The 19190-nt window shown below is 37.1% G+C and overlaps 3 protein-coding genes and 1 long non-coding RNA gene across 9 annotated transcripts in view; 2 read left to right on the plus strand and 2 right to left on the minus strand.

The window, feature by feature from the left end:
• Positions 1-19190, minus strand: part of LOC125479274 (probable disease resistance protein At4g27220) — a 35984-nt gene that overhangs the window by 8462 nt on the left and 8332 nt on the right. Inside the window, exons 2-5 of one of the 5 annotated variants that reach the window (XR_007259904.1) lie at positions 16061-16203; positions 15105-15261; positions 14538-14618; positions 10184-10241 (exon numbers count right to left, since the gene is read on the minus strand). The exons of 1 other annotated variant lie outside the window; for it this stretch is intronic. The gene's annotated coding sequence lies outside the window, so the exon portion shown is untranslated. Of the gene's footprint in view, positions 1-10183; positions 10242-10286; positions 10298-14537; positions 14619-15104; positions 15262-16060; positions 16204-19190 lie in introns of those variants that run through there. 3 more of the 5 variants (XR_007259903.1, XR_007259905.1, XR_007259902.1) reach the window with 3 other exon arrangements.
• Positions 3943-4931, plus strand: LOC125479278 (increased DNA methylation 1-like). The gene is made up of 2 exons (XM_048588446.1): positions 3943-4773; positions 4810-4931. The coding sequence occupies exon 1, from the start codon at positions 3991-3993 to the stop codon at positions 4696-4698; it is 708 nt and encodes a 235-aa protein (XP_048444403.1). The 5' UTR covers positions 3943-3990; the 3' UTR covers positions 4699-4773; positions 4810-4931.
• LOC125479281 (WD repeat-containing protein ATCSA-1-like) lies at positions 4986-7019 on the minus strand. The gene is made up of 4 exons (XM_048588451.1): positions 6298-7019; positions 5619-5787; positions 5237-5305; positions 4986-5156 (listed from the first exon to the last, which is right to left on the minus strand). The coding sequence occupies exons 1-2, from the start codon at positions 6659-6661 to the stop codon at positions 5699-5701; spliced, it is 453 nt and encodes a 150-aa protein (XP_048444408.1). The 5' UTR covers positions 6662-7019; the 3' UTR covers positions 4986-5156; positions 5237-5305; positions 5619-5698.
• LOC125479285 lies at positions 7658-8587 on the plus strand. Of its 2 annotated transcripts, XR_007259916.1 has the most exons (4): positions 7658-7869; positions 7989-8038; positions 8160-8190; positions 8296-8587. It is a non-coding gene; the product is annotated as an uncharacterized LOC125479285 (long non-coding RNA). The 2 variants fall into 2 exon arrangements; XR_007259915.1 differs by having other exon boundaries at positions 7658-8038.

The raw sequence follows: 19190 nt of genomic DNA on the forward strand, positions 1-19190 counted from the left end.
TTTGAAACCACAATCCAGGACAGACATGAATCATTTTGACATAAAGGAACCAATTTCTCCCTCCAACGACCCAAATTCCTGAAATTCCCAAACATAATAAATCCATTAGCAATTTGTTGATGTTTCTTTGTTTTATTTAGTCTAAAGATTGAAATATAAAAGGATGTGCATATATATGGAGTAAAAAGAAGTGGTGCAACCATTAGCAATGGAGTAAAGATTGTGTATTGTGTGTGATTTATATGAGAATTTTGACAAAGGAACCAACTTCTCCCTCCAACGACCCAAATTCCTGAAATTCCCAAACATAGTAAATCCATTAGCAATTTGTTGATGTTTCTTTGTTTTATTTAGTCTAAAGATTGAAATATATAAGGATGTGCATATATATGGAGTAAAAAGAAGTGGTGCAACCATTAGCAATGGAGTAAAGATTGTGTATTGTGTGTGATTTATATGAGAATTTTAATTCAATTTCTGAGCTGTCATTGTTTTTCTGGTCATTGAGGTGGTAGTTTAGTTATTTGAATCTGTGAAAATATCGATACAAACCAAAATGGAAAACAACAACAAAAAATAAAAAAATAAAAAAAAATTTTAAAAAAAAGCATGGCATTGAGTGCTCCCAGAGAATCAGCTTGTGTATAAGGCCAGAAAGTATGAATAAGAGTGCTAGGCGTCCCCAATAGACTACAAAGACACTTGGGTAGCTGCATGCCAAAGGCACGAGCATATAACAGCTTGGACGGCAAATTATTCTGTCTACATCCTAACGACACAGCCAATAATGCGAAACGAACGACACAACCAATAATGCGAAACGAACGACACAGTGTGCAGAGTCTACAAACTTGTCTTAAAAATTGGTAAACAAATCAAATGCCCAAAAAATCTAAACAAAGTAAGGCATTTGATTTAAAATCACACTAAACAGAACCCGAATTACATCACTACAAAAACAAACAAAAGGAAATGAAATATTCCCCATTCAGACGAAGTAAGGTAGTTAAGTTATTTCAATCAAGTTGATGCTTATTTCAATCGAGCCTCATTAAAAACAGAAACTTGGAAAAAAAATTCTTACATTTTTAATCACATCCAACAGTAAAAGTCAGCCCTGCCAATATTGGATTTTTTTTTTCAGTTGCAACAACATAGATTACCACATAAAAACTATGTTTGATTAAATGATTTATAAATGCAAGAACTTTGTTTGGTTAAACATTTTCAAACACAATGCATGACAATCAATTAGAAAAGTAACTGAACAAAAGAAGATGCACATAGAAACTTAGATGATGAAATAGAAAATGTTTGCATTTCCTTTAACAAAAGAACACACACACATAGAGATTCAATTGATGAAATCAGATAGAAATTTAGGTTCGAGGAAAAACTACGTACCCCGCTGCAAAGTGGGACACTTTACTACCCTCTATTTGTGATACAACTACCACCAAAGATTCCAACTCACCAGCCCCAACATGAAGAAAAACCAAATCATACTGGCTTGACTCCACTGCCTTCCCTTCTTGAAAACCAAGCAAGCTTAAGTAACTCAGATGCCCCAAAATCAACCAAAGTTCGGCGCTGGCTGGACTGTTTTTAAGAAAACGGTCAATCGTCCCCTGAAGGAAGCAAAGTAGAATCATCAAGCCGTCCCACGCCAAATTCCCCACCACAAAGATCATGCAGCAGTTAGAGCAAAAATATTATATCATCCCAAAATCCGTGACAAATTTAACAAATATAACTAACACCCCAAGCTAAAGGCCTCAAATTTCCCAACTGGGTTCTCTTTGAACATGATTATAATCTCAAATTGAACATAATTAGTATGATATTAAGCAACTAATGATAATTAAATTTTCAAAACTTGAGCTACATACTTGTTATTACAGCAACAATCGTATTATCCTCCAAACCACCTTCTCTCATGTGATATTTCAGAGAGAGAGAGAGAGGACCTGAAGAGAAATGTAATGGAGATGTCATAGATGGAGGAAGAGAGAAGTGACAGAGAGGGAGAGATACAATCCATCAACCCCACCTTCTCTCTCCAGTCTGCAGCCAACACACCCATTCCCTCAGAACTCAATACCCATTACCTGAGGTATCGTTTGGTATGCAGACGGGACGGGACGGAATGGGACAGGACGGAACGGAACGGAGCGGGAGCAAAGATGCCCTCGGATGGAAACAAGGAGGAAGAAGAAGGAGACGGAGAGGTTATAATTTTGTGTTCCACGGATGTGGAACGAGTCGTTCCAGGGGGTGAGGTGGAATGAAAATTCACCTAAAACTCGTCCTGTGGAACAGCTCGTTCCACCCATTTTAGGCGCACCAAACATGGGACGGAACGCCTTGTCCCACTTTGTTCCGTCCCGTTCCACGTACCAAACGGTACCTCAAATCACCTTGCCCCCCGTGGCACGCCAATCCCCCACGCCCCTTAGTGTAAAATGACCAAACCACCCCTAATCCCTGACCGTCGATTTGGATTGAATCAAGCAAAATTGACATTTCACCTACCCAAGGGACAGCCCACTCGGGCCCAAAAACAACAGCCCAACCCGGCGGTTTTGGGTGAAGCACAGCGCGCACGCACAATGGCACAATTGTAATTTAGTCAACATCAAGGGCCCATTCCATAAGAAACATAAATAGTGCAATTTGAATCTCTACAGTAATGTGTAGAAACATATAATATAATATAATATAATATATTACACGTCTTGCCGGTAGTACTTGCCGGCACCAAATTAGGTAACAAAGATAATCAAATCAAAGGTGTTGCTCACCTCCTAGCTCGACATGCTCTCCGCATGGATACTTCTTTTTGGACTTGATTTGAGGAGCCTCCGATTTTATTTGTTTACTTTCAGATTGTAATGTTGATGGTAGTGTTCTGCCTCCCTGATTTGTAATATGTTTTCTCTTATCAATGAAATTTTACCGTTGCTATTAAAAAATTAAAAAATAATTCTATACTCAATTCATGAACGTTATGAAAAGCGCATCAATTAAGGGAAAATAATTGCAATTTGCATAAGGGCTATTATTTTCAAGATTTTGTCTATCGATAGGCACTTCATATCATTGTCTATGATAGAAACGTAGAGAAACAATGGAATTAACTTCCATTTTCCAACGACGAACTCCAATTTTGTTGATGGATTCCATGTTTTTTAAGCCTAATTAATTCTTGGAGTTGTGGTATTTCCTGCATCTATGAATTCTAAATAAATGAAATCATGTATGCTTTCATACGGTTGAAATGTTGAATTGAATAGGATTTAATTTTATTTATCAAACTGGAAACATCGTAACAATGCTCTAACTAAAGGATTATATAGATTGCAATTTTGTGTGTTAATATCAGGATAGAAAAAAAAAATCTCTAAAACACTATCTTGTCCAGTTATGCATTTGCTTCTCTGAGTTAATCATTCTGCAAGATGAGAATTTATACTTCACTTTTTTAACATAGAGTTTTAATGAAACACTCCCGGTACTGTTCACTTTTAATGAAAAATCACATTTTTACCTTTTTTAACATGAAAGTATTAACGAAACACTCCCGGTACTGTTCACTTTTAATGAAAAACCACATTTTTACCTTTCCTTGATGCTATTCACTACACCTTTATTTATCATTTTTCATTAAAACTGAAGTTTTTTTTGAACTTTTCGTTAGTTTTCCATTTTAACATTTGATATCATAAAAGGATGCAATAACCATTTTTCTTCCACTGACCAGGGATCTAAAAAAACCACTCTTCAAATTTAATTTGCCTTGGAACTATCTATACCTTTACATGTGCCAAATATGAATAGCAACTTTTACTTACGTATTAGACTGAATTGGTTTGAACATGATTGAATTGATTGGATTGAGTATGAAAGATTTTGAAAACTGGGATTCATTTGGAATTTAAGGTTTAGGGCCGTAGTTCAAAGTTGAGGCCTTCTCCTCCATCTGATTCTGATATGGAGGACTTGACAGAAAACTACAGCAAGCTCAATTTGGCTCTGAGTGTGATGCACGAGTGTTTCGAGCCTTCTCAGGATCCTTACAAGAAGAGTGACATTGTCGAGGACATTATTTTCAACAGAGAATCGGACCTGAGCCGCTTGAACTTCAGAAGCTTTTACACAGTGCTTTTGGAGAGAGATGTGGAAGTGAACACCGCGGGTAGCCTGAGGATCTACAGTGAGTTGGCGGAAGTACCTCTGGTGGCAACTAGGTTCCATTATCGTAGACAAGGAATGTGTCGTGTTATGAGGGATGAGCTCGAAAACCAGCTCGTGAACTTGGGAGTTGAGAGACTGGTTTTGCCTTCCGCTTCTAGCACACTGGATACATGGACTAGCACTTCATTTGGGTTTTCAAAGATGACACCTAATGAGAGGATGCAGTTTCTCAATTATACTTTCATGGATTTCCAGGGCACTATCTTGTGCAATAAAGTATTGAAACAGGCAAACTCTACGACACAAGCAACCATACCGTTCGGAGGAAGTATCAAATTTGATGGATCGCCCGTTGCCACCTCCACAGTAACTCAGGCAGAAGACAATCAGCCGGAGAATGGAGCTTCAGACCAAGAATTGGGGAACGTTGCCTCCGGTGACAAGTTTTTGATTGATGTTGACTGCATGCTGTTGGACAACAACGAACCTAGTTTCTCGGCGTGATACAACGAACAGAATTTTAGGTTGATTCCAGGATTTTGTTAGGGTGTAACTATATAAGATAACTGAACAAATTATCAAGGGAAATATTTGACGGATACATTCGGTAATTATGTACAATTTTTTAATGTGTTATTAAACTAAATATCACTTATCAAATTTTATTTTTCATTCATAACAAACTCAGTTTTTCTTCTTTTAATCATCAGTGCACAAGTTTTTCCATGAATTTTTCCCTTGATTCTACTTTAAGAATGTGTTTAAATGTACATATATATACACGCCGCAAGAAAATATAAACTTACTAATCATTGTGCCCATCAAATACAGCCTCCTAGATCTAAAAGCACAACAGGAAACTCAGAGAAAGACAAAGGTGCTCTACCTAGCGGAAATGAGGATCACAAGCACAGCGGATGCTAGTCACTCCAATTATCCTCATCCTTGGATGGTCCTTTATCCTGCATTTCCAAACATGCATAAGATACAAGCCGCTAAGCAACTAAGAAGGTTAGATGCACAAAATCATCAGGTGTCCCACCTCATCGGAAACCATTCTGGGCGGCAACCAAACTAGAATTTGTCTATCATTGCCACCAGTGTACAATTCCTGCAATGAGAGACATGAAGTACAATTCATACAGGATTAAAAAATAATCAATAATCCATAGATAACAAGTGAGCTCATGGAATAAATAAATGGATGGAGGAAAACTTCAACAGGCTTTGTGATTTTAAATCTCAATCTCATCTTAGAACAGTTGGAAAAAGGGCTTACAACTCCCGTTAACTGACATAGAAGTTGGAGCAACCGACTTTAATATTAAATGCCATTTTAGTTTATAAAGCATTGATTGGAAAAGACCTATAATGCAATGAAGTTATAATTGAAATTTGAAAAAGAGGGAACACGGGACTTATACAAGCAAATAGACATCGCATATAATGGTTGTGCATTCACATTGTATCTTCAGTGTGGATCATCGTATTGGTTGAGATCTCATCACGTTCCATTGTCATAAAAGTCATAGATCCATGCTGTAAGTAAAACCCACTCGCTAGAAGTAGACCATTCCACAGTCATCACACCATCTGCCATCATGAAAATACAGCACTTAGGACCCTCTAGATGCACGAAACTTTATTCTACGTTATATGTTAAAACTTAAACCCAAGAAACAAAACTAAAAACACTTGTACTTTTGTAAACAAAAACTAGAGAACCCAAAGGAAGAATATGAATCTACCAAGAGCAGAAACCTAGCTTTACGATACTAAGGTTCTAAGCATGAATCCCGCCAACACGGTGTATTGTAAATTTCCTGCTGTCCACAGTTACAGGGTTCAACCAGAAAATCCAAATGCTACAAATTACAAAATGCTGAGAAAACCGACTAGGCCGGATTGTTTAAAGAAGCAAATTTTCGCAACATTCGTGACTGTCCACCCTAAATTTCAAGAACAACCCCTGCTTATATCCTCAATATTGTCATCCAAAATGTTTCATGTGTTCACATAACCATGATAAGAAGTTTAAATTTTGTAACTTTCTATGTATCAAGTGTGCATCAAACGTCGAATTCTATGAATTTTGGGACATACCGCGGTGGCCAGACAAGGTGTGAGCAAAAGTCCCAGAGGCAATATCACAGAGGCGGACTTGAACATCTTCGGTTCCGGCCGCAATGAGCATGTGAGAAGTTGCCAACGGCGACATTGCAGTCCGGTACATCTTCCCCGGCATGTTGAAGTCCATAACTACCTGAGTCGTATTCGTGTCCCAAACATTGATGTGATGATCGTACGACCCCTTCACAAACAGTCCGTTGTCGACGGGATACCACACGGCGGAGGACACCGCGTACTTATGCCCGTGCTCGTGCTGCTTATCCACCGCAAACAGGCACTTATGCCTCGTGACAGCTCCGCCGCCCACGTTATCGGTCCCGCGCTGGACATCGAACATGGCGGCGGAAGCATCGGAGGCACCGGATAATAGGTACCGACCCTCCGTCAAATCGAACTGGAGAGAGTTGACGGAGCCTCGGTGAGGGGAGATGATGTCTTTGTGACAGGAGAGTTGGAGCGTTTGGATAACAGGTAACGGCCCTCCGTCAAATCTACATGCTCAATACCTCGAAGGAAAGCTAGTTGCTTTTTAGAGTATGCACCATAAAACCTAATCGATTTGACTTTGCAAAAGAGCCACACCAACCCTCTACATAGCTGGGCAACGTCAACTTTCCTAGCTTGGGAAATGAATCCTGAAACATTACAGGCCAATGTGGGGATGTTTTACAACAGGCATAGAAAAAAATATTGGGTCTTCAATAACTTATATTCATTTGAGCATAAAGAAATGTTCTATTTTGCTTGATAAATTTCAATAGAAGTACTCTTATTAGGGTGTAAATATGTGGATACTCCTATGGTAGAAAAATATCATTTGAGTATTTGCCCAAATCAGCTTCCTGTTAATAGGGGCAGATATTAAAGACTTGTGGTGATGTTAATTTTTTTATCTCATACTCATCCTGATATTGCATATGTTGCGAGTGTTGTAAGTTAGTTTATGCACTTGCCTAGGGAAGATCACATAGCTGCGATAATGTGAATTTTGGCATATCTGAAGTCCACCACCGGTAAGCAATTTCTTATTTATAAAAGAATTAGGGAGTTACATCGGGCTTTTGAATTAGGGATTTACCAATTGGGGATATGGGCATTAATTTTTCATTTAGGGTTTTAATTTTGGAGAAATTAGTAGGCTAGGCAGGGGATTAATTTGATTGCGTCAGAATTTGAGTTTTGGGATTGTTGATCTGTGTTTGTTTTGTTATTGTATTATTGGGTTGGTTTTGCAGTGATCCGTGGATTCTTGTGACATCTGAAATTGATTATATCAGCCATTTTCAGTTCTGTCGGTTTGTTTTCGGTTTTCAAAACTTCTTTGTATGTATTCGAACAGTCTTAACGCCAGTTGATCTATTCAATCTGATTTCATCTATCATCTCGCACTCGGATTTCTCTATCTTTATTTATCTATTACCTCTAATTTATAACTTTAAAATGTTTGACTGTTTTCCCGCTTTGATCAGTATGAGCAAAATTCTTGAGCGGAACCATAAAAGTTGCTATTCCTCACAAGACAATGTTGCTGAGAACGAAACACAGGTGATATTTCAGAATTACCGAGCCTCATCAAAATTCTGTTTGCATTTTTGTGTTTGTATGTGCTGGTGGTGGTATGAGCGTCTACTGACTGTTATACTTGATGGTATATATCCTCTAAGCATGCATGTTGGTTGGAGTCAAATGCAAAATCATAGGATCAGAATTTAAGGTAATCTATATGCATTTCATTTGAAGTTTCGTTCCATAGAATTTGCTTCACCGGTGCAGATGATGTTACAACTGTTTTAATGGCCTGAATGGATGATTTAGAACTGCTTCTTCGTATGCAGATTACCATATGTATTTGAGAGCACAGCTGATGTAAGTTCTCTCTCTCTCTCTATGTCTCTCTCTCTCTCTCTGCATCGAACTGTTTTGTCTGTCAACTTTGCTTATAACTTACTCTCCTTGCTTTCCCTTTATCAGGAAAATTTTACCGATTGCAAATGATAAATGTTACGAGCATGGGAAAAGCATAACCAATTTTAAATCAGCTTGTCAGGTATGCATTGATTCCAGATTCAAACCATCACTTCCGTTTAGTATGTTGTTTATCATTTGTGATCATAGCACTGTCACTGTCAGGCGGTGTTACTATTGTGAATGTTATGCGAGAAAGCAAAGAAAATTCTAATGGGAGAAAGCAAAGTTAAGGTGAAGATTTTGGTTTGTCCTTTAGCTTTCAATAATTTCACTGCTAATTAGGGGTTTTTCTTCATATGTTTTCTTTCGTGTTTCAACTTTCGATTTCACTCAATTTTATGTATTTGCTGAACGCCTTCTTTGTTTTACAAAATGTTTCTATATTCCCAAATAGTTGTACCTAAAAAAAGAACCAACACTACTTAGATCACACGGATGGTACTTGGACCTAAAAAAAGAATGGTCAAACGGATCTTTTCTCAAAGTCAAATCTCAATTGTACAAATGACTGATTTTTTTAATGTGTTGTTAACGTTTGATCGTTTTACCTTCAAAATATTATTGCTGTATCATTAACATTTGATCGCTATATTGCCAATTTTAGTTCTAATCAATTCAGCACGTGAAGTTTAGTTTCTAATCATTTTTAGGTTTGACATTGAATAGATTATTTGTACAATATTATTAAGAGACAAATATCTGTGCAAAAAGTAGAGGAAAAAAAAGGAATGATTGGGTGTGGATCAAAGTGAATTAAAGATTTCAAAAGAGGCAATCTACTGGAATCTCATACTTCGTATATTCAAAAAAGGAATGATCTATGGACTGGAATTAACCTCTGATAATAGGTCATGTCGAACTAATATCAATCCATTTGATTCTATTTATTCAAAGAAAAGGATTCAGTGTCCCATGACCATCGAAAGAGAGGGAGATATTGATAAAAAAAGGTTTGATCTTTGGGAAAAACAATAAAAAAGGGTTGAATTTAATTTTGATATATGATTAAGAATACGTGCTTTCGAAAGGTTTCAGTTTTTTTTTGTGTTCTTAAGTTTATGTCTCTAAAAGCACCTTAATTTTGTGATTAATTTAATTATTTTCATTTTGAAGATGAAATTGACGGAGAGAATGTTGCGTCAAGATGATCTTGGAGGCCGTCAATGTACACGCTATTATTAGGCACATATATATATATATATATATATATATATATATTCAGAACTTTCTACACCTTCAACAATATTTCAAACACCGCAATAACGGGCGGGTACACCAGCTTATGAAAACTAAAAATCAAGCAAAAAATTATTTTAAATTATTCGAAATTTAATTTAAAATGGGCAGAAGATTGTCTTCGTTAAAACCCAAAACCATTACACTCAGAAATAACGAACACGCCCTCCTTGTACTTCTTCCTCTGTTATCTGCACTCCTTGTAGTTCCGGGGAACTCTTCCACCCAAAGCGGTTAATCTTCAACTTAGGGCATTCGAATATATTTACCGTTTTCAAGGATGGGAATTTGACAATGCAATTTCCAGAGAAGAAATCCTGCAGACTTGGTAGAAAGAAAAGGTTCAAACGTTGCAACTGGCAAAAAGAAATCTCACCATCATTTCCTGCATCATCTCCATTTGATGTCGTTGCCCCTATTTCTGTCATTCTTTCACAACTCCCAACGATCATTTCTCTTAGCCGCTTTAAAGTTTTGGCTATCGTACATGTTGCTAAATATTTCAAGTTGCAACAACCAACTACTACCAATGTTGTTAAATTCTCGAAGGAAATAGCAGATGACCCTATATCCTTCAATGCAGAACAACCATATTCTTTTGTTGACACTATCTCTTCCGTTGATACACGATTTCTAGCCATGGAAGACGATAACACAAAAGTTAAACTATTACAATCACGCACCACCAAGCTTGTTAAGTTTCGCAACACAACCTGCAGTATTTGTACATTCCATTTTTAAGAGGAGAATTCACATTAATTGTTATTATCTAGTCAAATGGTATCTTTAGATAAAAAAAATTATACCAACAAATATTTCTTAATACGCACTAGATAAAACGAATCACTTCAAATGATCAAATATATGTAAATTTAGCCAAAATCTAGGAGTTCTATGATGGTTGTATCATTTTTCTTTGTAAATTATATCCCTCGAATAAAAATAAAAAAACAAGTACTAATGGCGTAACTGGGAAAGAATGACACTAGTGGCATACCTCCTCAGTAATGATATGTGTATATTGGGCATTGTTTTGGACATGGAGATGCTTGAGTTGTTGAAAATCTTCACTACCTGAGTGGTACGCAACATTATCAGCTCCCTCCGACCCATCCAAATACAAACATTCACATGATCTCTTCAACAACATTTCTAGACCATGGTCCAATTCACAGCCAGTTGGGAGCTTTAGCTGCAATGTGTTTCGGGTTTCACCCGCAGTGTACCATTCCCACGAAGCACCGATTAATATTTGGTATCATTTTAACTTGTCAGTGAACAAGTCCCTCGGAATACTGCCAGCATCTGGAACATGTATGCTTAATGCAGCTAAACGAGGCAAGTCCTTCAGTTCTGAAAGGCTAGCATTACTTCTTTCTTCGGTTACTCCTTCGGGCACCCATCCGTTGAAGCTGTGTTCCATTCTCAAGTCTTCTAGACTTGTCAAACGTGATATAACATTAGGTGAAATCACTTTGAGATTATGGCAGTCGAATAAATCCAGCAGTCGAAGACGAGTCAATTTCCCTATTTCTTCAGGCAACTCTTCAAACGTGGAATGCATAAAGCTGAGAATTTCTAGTTGCAATAACTGTCCGACTAGAGTTATGTCTCCCAACCTGCAGTCATCCAAACACAATGTACGAAGATTTTGTAGGAGATGAAGAGATGGAGGTAACGACCACATATCCACCCAGGTTAAATCCATAACTTTAAGCTCTTTCGTCTCCTCAAAGAAGTTACCTGGGATTTCAAGCAACCGACCATCAAAGTGCAAAAACTCCAGTTGTTGGCATTTCAAAACTTCAGGAAGCCTAGGGATGTTTTTGCAACTCAAAGAGATCATTGTGCAATTTTCAGAAAAAATCCTTATTGTTTGGCCATTCCTTCAAGACATCTCCTTCTGATCTTAGTAAGGCACGGTGGCCTTTGGATGCAATCGAGATGGCAACATCACTTAACAAATCATGCATTGTGATTAATGTATCGTCCTCGGTGTCGAGTAACAGACCAGAATCTTTAAGCTCTTCAATCCACGCGTGCAATGCATATCGTGCGTCCTTCACTGAATCGAAGTTCTTAAACAAACCCAAACCAATTGTATATTTCAACAAGTCTGTCAGATCAGCGTATCCCCTGTGATTTACCATAATTCCACAGATCAAGAATAGTGGCTTCAGCTTTTGATCATCCAATTGATTGTAACTCCACTCTAAAGCCGAGTATGCTTCTTGTTCGGCTGGGTCTTCGTTGTCAAACACTTTTAGGCGACCGAAGGCATTCTTCCATACTGGTAAAGTACTTCTATTTCTTAAAGAGCTTGCGACTGTGACAACCAAAAGTGGCAAACCTCCGCATTTTTTGGCGACATCGGTTGCCACAATTCGTATGTCGGGATTTTTAACAACATCACCTGCTTTCGTCTCAAATAAACGCCAAGCTTCATTCTCGTTTAAAACTTGAAGCTCAAAGTATTTTTGGAACCGCATGTCTGAGGATAGCAGTTTTCGAGTTCTGGATGTCAAAAGTATTCTACAATTCGACCGACAAGGAAGTCCTACCGCCTCCAAGTCAATGCTTTCCCAAATGTTGTCTAAAATTACAAGAACTTTCTTGTCTTTGACCCTGTTACATAGATGAAGTGCTCTTACTGACATAGTTTCGCTTTCTTGAACTTCCATACCCAACTTTCTGGCAATTTCTTTTTGAATTCCTTCAAGGTCCGGATTTTGCACACTTCTTACCATAACCGCATCAGCAAATAACTTTTCTTTTACAGCTTGCCTAAGGACTTGTTCAACCAGTGTGGTCTTCCCCACGCCTCCAATACCATACACCAAAATCAGGTCGATATTAGGAATTCTCAGTTCATCCATGATTTCCTTTACAGTTGAAATCCTCGAATCAAATGCCTCATAATGTTTGTCAGATACCACGGATACCTCTTGTGGGCGGACATTGTACGAAATGCTAGAGAAATCTGTTTTTGCGTAGAGTTCAACGAGTTCAACAACTGCCTGCTTCAACTTTGTTGATGTCCTGCCTAGCTTGTATCGGAGCACTGGGTTTGGACAAACCCCACGGAGACAGCTCATCTTTGCTTGCGTATCAGGCTTCCGTAATTCGTTCGCCTCCTCGGTGATCTTATCCGCATCTTTCCGCTAGTTCTGTACATCAGTGTGGATTGTTTCACCTCTTTCTTCAGCTTCTACAACCTTGAGCACTAGCCGCTCTCTAGCGGCACTTAATTTGTCCACTTCAGTCTGTAGTTTCTCAAGTTTGCTTTTGCAGTGAGTTAGGTAACCCACTTGCCGTCTAGCTGGTTCAATCGCATACTTGTCAACTATTCTGACAATTAGACTAACAATCTCCATGCCTGCTGATGAATACAAATTAAATTAGAAGAAAAGGATCTCAAGAAATACTTTTCTTTTCTAATTGACTTATGAGTTATGATCTTTCAACAACTTATAAATAAACACATTATGAAAGACGGAAAATTCTATTCCACTTCTGGAAAAATATTACTTTTTGAATAAAACATTGTCTAAAATTAGAAACTAACTCTAGTTTCTTGGCATTTAATTGTAATTTTCTAATATTAATTACGTTGTGTGGGATACATTCATACCAAAACTAGTGTGGGATACATTTTTACCTATACTTGTATAAACATCATAGTGCTCTCTCACATTTTCTTGAATAATCATGTTGGATTCTAAGAAATCTGATGGACAAACGGTAAGAACGCTTACCGTTCTTATAAGGTCATGTCAGTTTGTTTAAATGGCTTTTCCATTTGTGTTTTCAGATTTGTAAAAAGAACACATTTATTTGTTTAAAAACTTCCAATCGACATACATCATTTTATGAAAGATAAATAACCCAATTCCAAATTCCTTTGAAAGGTTATATGTCTAATGGCCTTGCTTCAATTCCAACCAACCAAGAAACATCTTCATCATCAAATAGCCACAATAATAATACATATAATTATATCTAAAATTTTACAACACCCTCCACTTTTCTCCCTATTTTTTGGATTTCAATTAGAGCAGGGCTTGACAAAAAGTCAATTTTATATTCCATTATTTAAATAATTCCCTGAAAGCTAAAACCAACCAATGAACGGGGAGCTAAATGAGATTTGGTTTTGATCCTACAACTTGGAACACAAGAAATTTGTTTGTGTTTGATTGCTTGAATTCCATAAGGCTAGTGTTATGTAGCTGCTAGTGTTACTTTGTTGTTAGTGAACTAGGTGTGGACTTGATTTCATCAGACAAGTGTATGCACCAAATTAGTTTTTTAGATTGAAGGCCTCAGAGTAATTGTCTTTGTTTGGTAGTGAAGGAGAAGAGATATGAATGCATGATGGATGCTGAGCTGCTACTATTAGCTCAAGCATTTCATCTCTCTATTTATCTGATTTTCTTCATTCTTTTTCAAGATTACATCACGTATGTACACTGAACTGTTGCAGATTTAACATAAACACGATAAATAATCAATACATTGACTAAAAAGTACAAGCTTGCATGGCACCAGATTTAGAAGCAAACCAAATGCCCCACTGTTTACCAAAAAACTCACGATTGTTGTTGTTGTTGTTTTTTTTTTATTTTTATTTTTATTTTTTTTTTATAAAAAGCATAGGGTTAATTTTTATGACCTAGGGTTAAGCAATAATGAGTTTAGGACTCCATCCAAAGGCCGAGTCCTAAACCCTAAATTATAATCTACACTCGCCCACATCCCGATTCCGACATCCTTATCTATCCACTTGTCATGCTTCAATTTATTCTTATTTGTAAAATTTCTTTAGTGTTATAAAGTAAATCGATTCTACAAACTATTGAATCCGGAGCATTTTTCTCTATTATTAAGGGCCTAATTACATGTGAAAAGCCCCTAAATCAAATCAAATATGAAGACAACAACCAAATTACCATAAATGAGATCCAAGATGCAAAACTCAAATCAAATATGGTTATAATTAAAGAACGTACCCTTAGCTCTGTTGGTTATGGATGAAGTGAGTTGCTCTTCAATATATACGTTCCTTGGAGCATCAATACAAATCGATTGTTCTGTAAATTGAGAATAAGCTAATAAAGTAAGAAGGGAGAGAACGTAATAATTTCCTTTTTTTCTTGCAATTCTTCTGGATCCAATTGCAATTTGCTGTCTAAAAGCAAAAGGAACTAAGAAATCTAAAAGCATTAAGTTTTATCTTCTTCTTCTAATTTAACATGTGTACCCTAAAGCTAAATGAAATGATTATCAAACCGACCCTAAATCATATGTAAAACTGTGTGTACTTAGGATGGATTAAAAAGTTTTGCCCACGCGTTGCTACGGGATTAAAAATTGTAAAAGAGGTCGTATTTCGAAGATACAAAGAGTAGGCCAAAACAAGCAAAAAATTTTTGCTTCAACGCTAAAAACTTTTGTCCAGTATTTGTTGATTGTTAAGGAAGCACCCTAGGCAAGGAAAGAAAAATATTGAAACACTTGAAGGAATTTTATATGACAACAGAATTATACTACAAAGAAAATAAGGATAGTGTGGTTACCTAGTGGTTTTTTTTTTGGTTTTTTTTTTTGGGATTGGAGTTTGGTTCAAACCAATTGGAGAGGACCTTTTTTTTAGCAATTCAGCAGGACTTCACCACTACCAACATGGAATTGGAAAAGATATAACTGTTAATTCAACCTTGAACCAACTTCTGCCTATAAACAATTAAAAAAAAACAAATCACTATTTCAACTCACTCTCTCATCAGAATGTATAAAATAATCTGAATTAAAAAATTCACAGATTAAAATTATGATATTCATAAATCTCAAAATCACAAAACTCCCAAATTTAAACAAAACAAACTCCACAAATGTGTTTTTCATGTTATAATCTCGAGCAGAATAGACTTGCGTACAATTTTTATGAAACAACACTTGTATAACACTTATACCAAAATTTACTCACATTCTTAGTTGTAAGTTATTGATTTGGTAAAAGTTGGTGACTCATATAATGTATTGATACATTCATAGGTTTTTTAATCAATTTTTACATACAATTAATAATATCGGTTGTATACTTACACTGTTCTTTCCAAAAATTGTGTTCTCAGATTTTTATTTATTATTAATTCATAAGAAAACAATTTTTTTTTTAAAAGAAAAAAAGTAAAAAAGGCAGAGAATGAAATAAATAAAATATTCACTGAGCTAAGAAAACTAGGAAGTGTGAAATATATTGCAGAAATATAGCTAGTGAGTCTGCTTGACTGTGCTGCTTAACTGTGACTAGGAAGATATTAAAATGTTTCAGTGAATCTTTCCAACCTTCAAAATAAGTCCTTTTAAAAATAAATAAAAATTATCCATGAATTCCAAAAAAAATGAATCCTGTAATAATGCTGAAAAGCATATCTGATGAAAGGAATGATGAATGAAAAAAATAAAATCAAAGAAGGAGAAAAAAAATGAAATTCCCAAATTAGTGTTACACTACAACACTAGCAATCACCTTGTTTATCTTAAAAAAATAGTTTAAATAATGTTTTGTTGGAAAATAGCGTTAGCATGCCAGCTGTCATCGACTTGAGCACTATGGAGAGAATAATTTGCTTCGGTGTTCTTGTGTGTCACTACCAATGGAGTTGAGAATAGCTGACACCAAAAAATGCAAATAATTTGTTATTAAGCATGCAGACAATATATTCACATTTATCAAAACAATTATTTCTATTAAATACAGATTAAAGCAGATTAAATATGTATCTTATTTAATAAAACTAATAATGGTGGAACAACACAATCATATTGACACACCCCGACCCAGAAAGTCCACTTGGACCCTGAATCGAGCTGTGCTGGCCGACACCAGGAAGGTGACGAAGCCATAAAATGTGATAGTGCATAAAAAGTGAATAAATTTGAATCTAAAAGTGTCTAAATACCAGAGTGCGCTACGAGTGGGAGCGAACCCATTTCACGCGCGATGTCAGAGCATAAGTAAGGTACAGTAATGTGAGTAAGAATCATACCCTCAAAAATATCCATCAATACTAAGATTCGCCACAGATTTTTGTCGATACAAACTCAGCAGCTAAAACCTGGAGGGCACCAAAGAGAAGGTGTGAGTAAGCAATAAAACCAAGCTTCCCAAAGTTACTACCTCTCTAAAAGTAATGCCCCTAAATGTACAACCCGTATCGTTTTCCGTAAGACAGTACAACATATATACATATATCCAAACCATACTCGGAAATGACCAAAACCACGATTTGCCATCACATCCACCATACATTAATAAGTAGGCCAAATGAACTAAATCAATACAAAGTGATATATCAGTCATAGTCAGCTAAAATGACATGTACAACTTATCCGTATCTCATCAATCATGGCTAGCATATAAGTCGGAGTCACCTATAGTGACCTGTACGACTTATCCATATCTCATCATATAAGTCGGAGTCACCTATAGTGACCTGTACGACTTATCCATATCTCGTCAATTCTGGCTAGCATATAAGTCGGAGTCGCCTATAGTGACCTGTACGACTTATCCATATCTCATCATATAAGTCGGAGTCACCTATAGTGACCTGTACGACTTATCCATATCTCGTCAATCCTGGCTAGCACATAAGTCGGAGTCACGTATAGTGACCTGTACGACTTATCCATATCTCGTCAATTCTGGCTAGCATATAAGTCGGAGTCGCCTATAGTGACCTGTACGACTTATCCATATCTCATCAATTCTGGCTAGCATATAAGTCGGAGTCACGCATAGTGACCTGTACGACTTATCCATATCTCATCAATTCTGACTAGCATATAAGTCGGAGTCACTTATAGTGACCTGTACGACTTATCCACATCTCGTCAATCCTGGCTAGCATATAAGTCGGAGTCACGTATAGTGACCTGTACGACTTATCCATATCTCATCAATTCTGGCTAGCATATAAGTCGGAGTCACGTATAGTGACCTGTACGACTTATCCATATCTCATCAATTCTGGCTAGCATATAAGTCGGAGTCACGCATAGTGACCTGTACGACTTATCCATATCTCATCAATTCTGGCTAGCATATAAGTCGGAGTCACCTATAGTGACCTATACGACTTATCCATATCTCATCATAACATGTGCAACACATGGCAACCGGTACGACAGTATCGAAGTTGCCTAACTCATAACTGTAGTCATGCTAACTCAATCGATTCAATTAACACCATAAACTCACCTGAACTTACCTGGGTGTCCTGAGTTCACCTTTGCACTTGAAAGCATTCCCAATAATTATAAGCAAGTAATATACATAGGGATATATCATGATGCAATCTACTACTCAACCATGTCGTAGCATTTTCAATTATAAACAATATGGTGTGAAGTGTACAATCAATAACGCCATACTCCCAAACTACTTATTTTCAGGGATAATTATCCATAACAATCCAATTAACTCTAATTTAACTAACTAATTCACAAAACTAAAACTTGTCTTTACCAATTTCCTTCGCATCACTCAATTTCCCAAGCAAGGCTTTTGTCTCAATTATTTTATGGCTGCATCTAACGTCTCGTTAGACTGCCTACGTACCCTAAACAGGGATCAAGCCATTCGTAGTTCACATTGTACGTCAAGCATTCACAATAATTATATATGAAAGTAATATGCCTAATCAATTTAAAGGTGTCGATAGAACTCTCAATAATATGCACAATAAAAAGGAAAAGATCCACTCACCTGGAGTCCACGCTATACTACTCTAGCACGCGCATCGAGGCATCCTGAATGATCGGTCCCTGTGGCCAATTATCAAATCACATCTCAGAACTCTTATCTGAAGAATATGCAATTCACATAAAACACAACCTCGACGACTTTCTAAAATAGGTTGAGACCTATTGACCACAAGTCAACCGTCGATCAAAGATCAACGGTAGGGTTTACAACCCTGTATAACCTGACCCGGAAGATCCGCATATCAGATTTCCAATCTGCAACTTCCAATGATCCACAATATGTTTCTAGAATAATATCTTAAAATTTCATTACGATCCAACGGTCAGATCTTCGCCAATTGCCTAAAACAAGTGGCCGTGAACATTTATTTTACTAACTTACAAATCCAATTCAGGAAGATCCGTAAGTCGGATTCCCGATCCGTAAATTCCTATGATCTTTAAATATTACGTATTATAATGTATCCAATTTTGGTGACGATCCAACGGTCGGATCATCGATTCACATTTTTATCAAGTAGCGTATTATAACGAATTTAGGTTCCAACGATCAACCTACGTCATTCAAATGACCAAACTGAATTCAAAACATTCGACATAGCCTAAAAATAGCATTGGCGGCTCACCGGCCACGCGCCGCCGCACGCGCCGCCGCGGGTGGCGGTCGGCCGCCCCGACTCGCCGGAAAATCCAACTAATTCCAAAAATTATCAAACTTCACAGAAATGAAGATCTCAGTGAGTGGAGCAACTTTCATACCTGCCACGAAGTCCAAAAGTGGACGGAAGATGGTCAATTTTGCCCACGAAGCCGGCGGGTGCCTAAAACTTCCCGACGTCGATTCGTCGTCTACGGTGGTCCAACGGGGTCAAGGTTGGTTGGGTTTTGCT

This window comes from the organism of the source record quoted next, unplaced genomic scaffold (assembly GCF_019419815.1).
Source record: "Pyrus x bretschneideri cultivar Hongxiangsu unplaced genomic scaffold, Pyrus_bretschneideri_v1 Contig28, whole genome shotgun sequence".
NCBI lineage: Eukaryota > Viridiplantae > Streptophyta > Magnoliopsida > Rosales > Rosaceae > Pyrus > Pyrus x bretschneideri.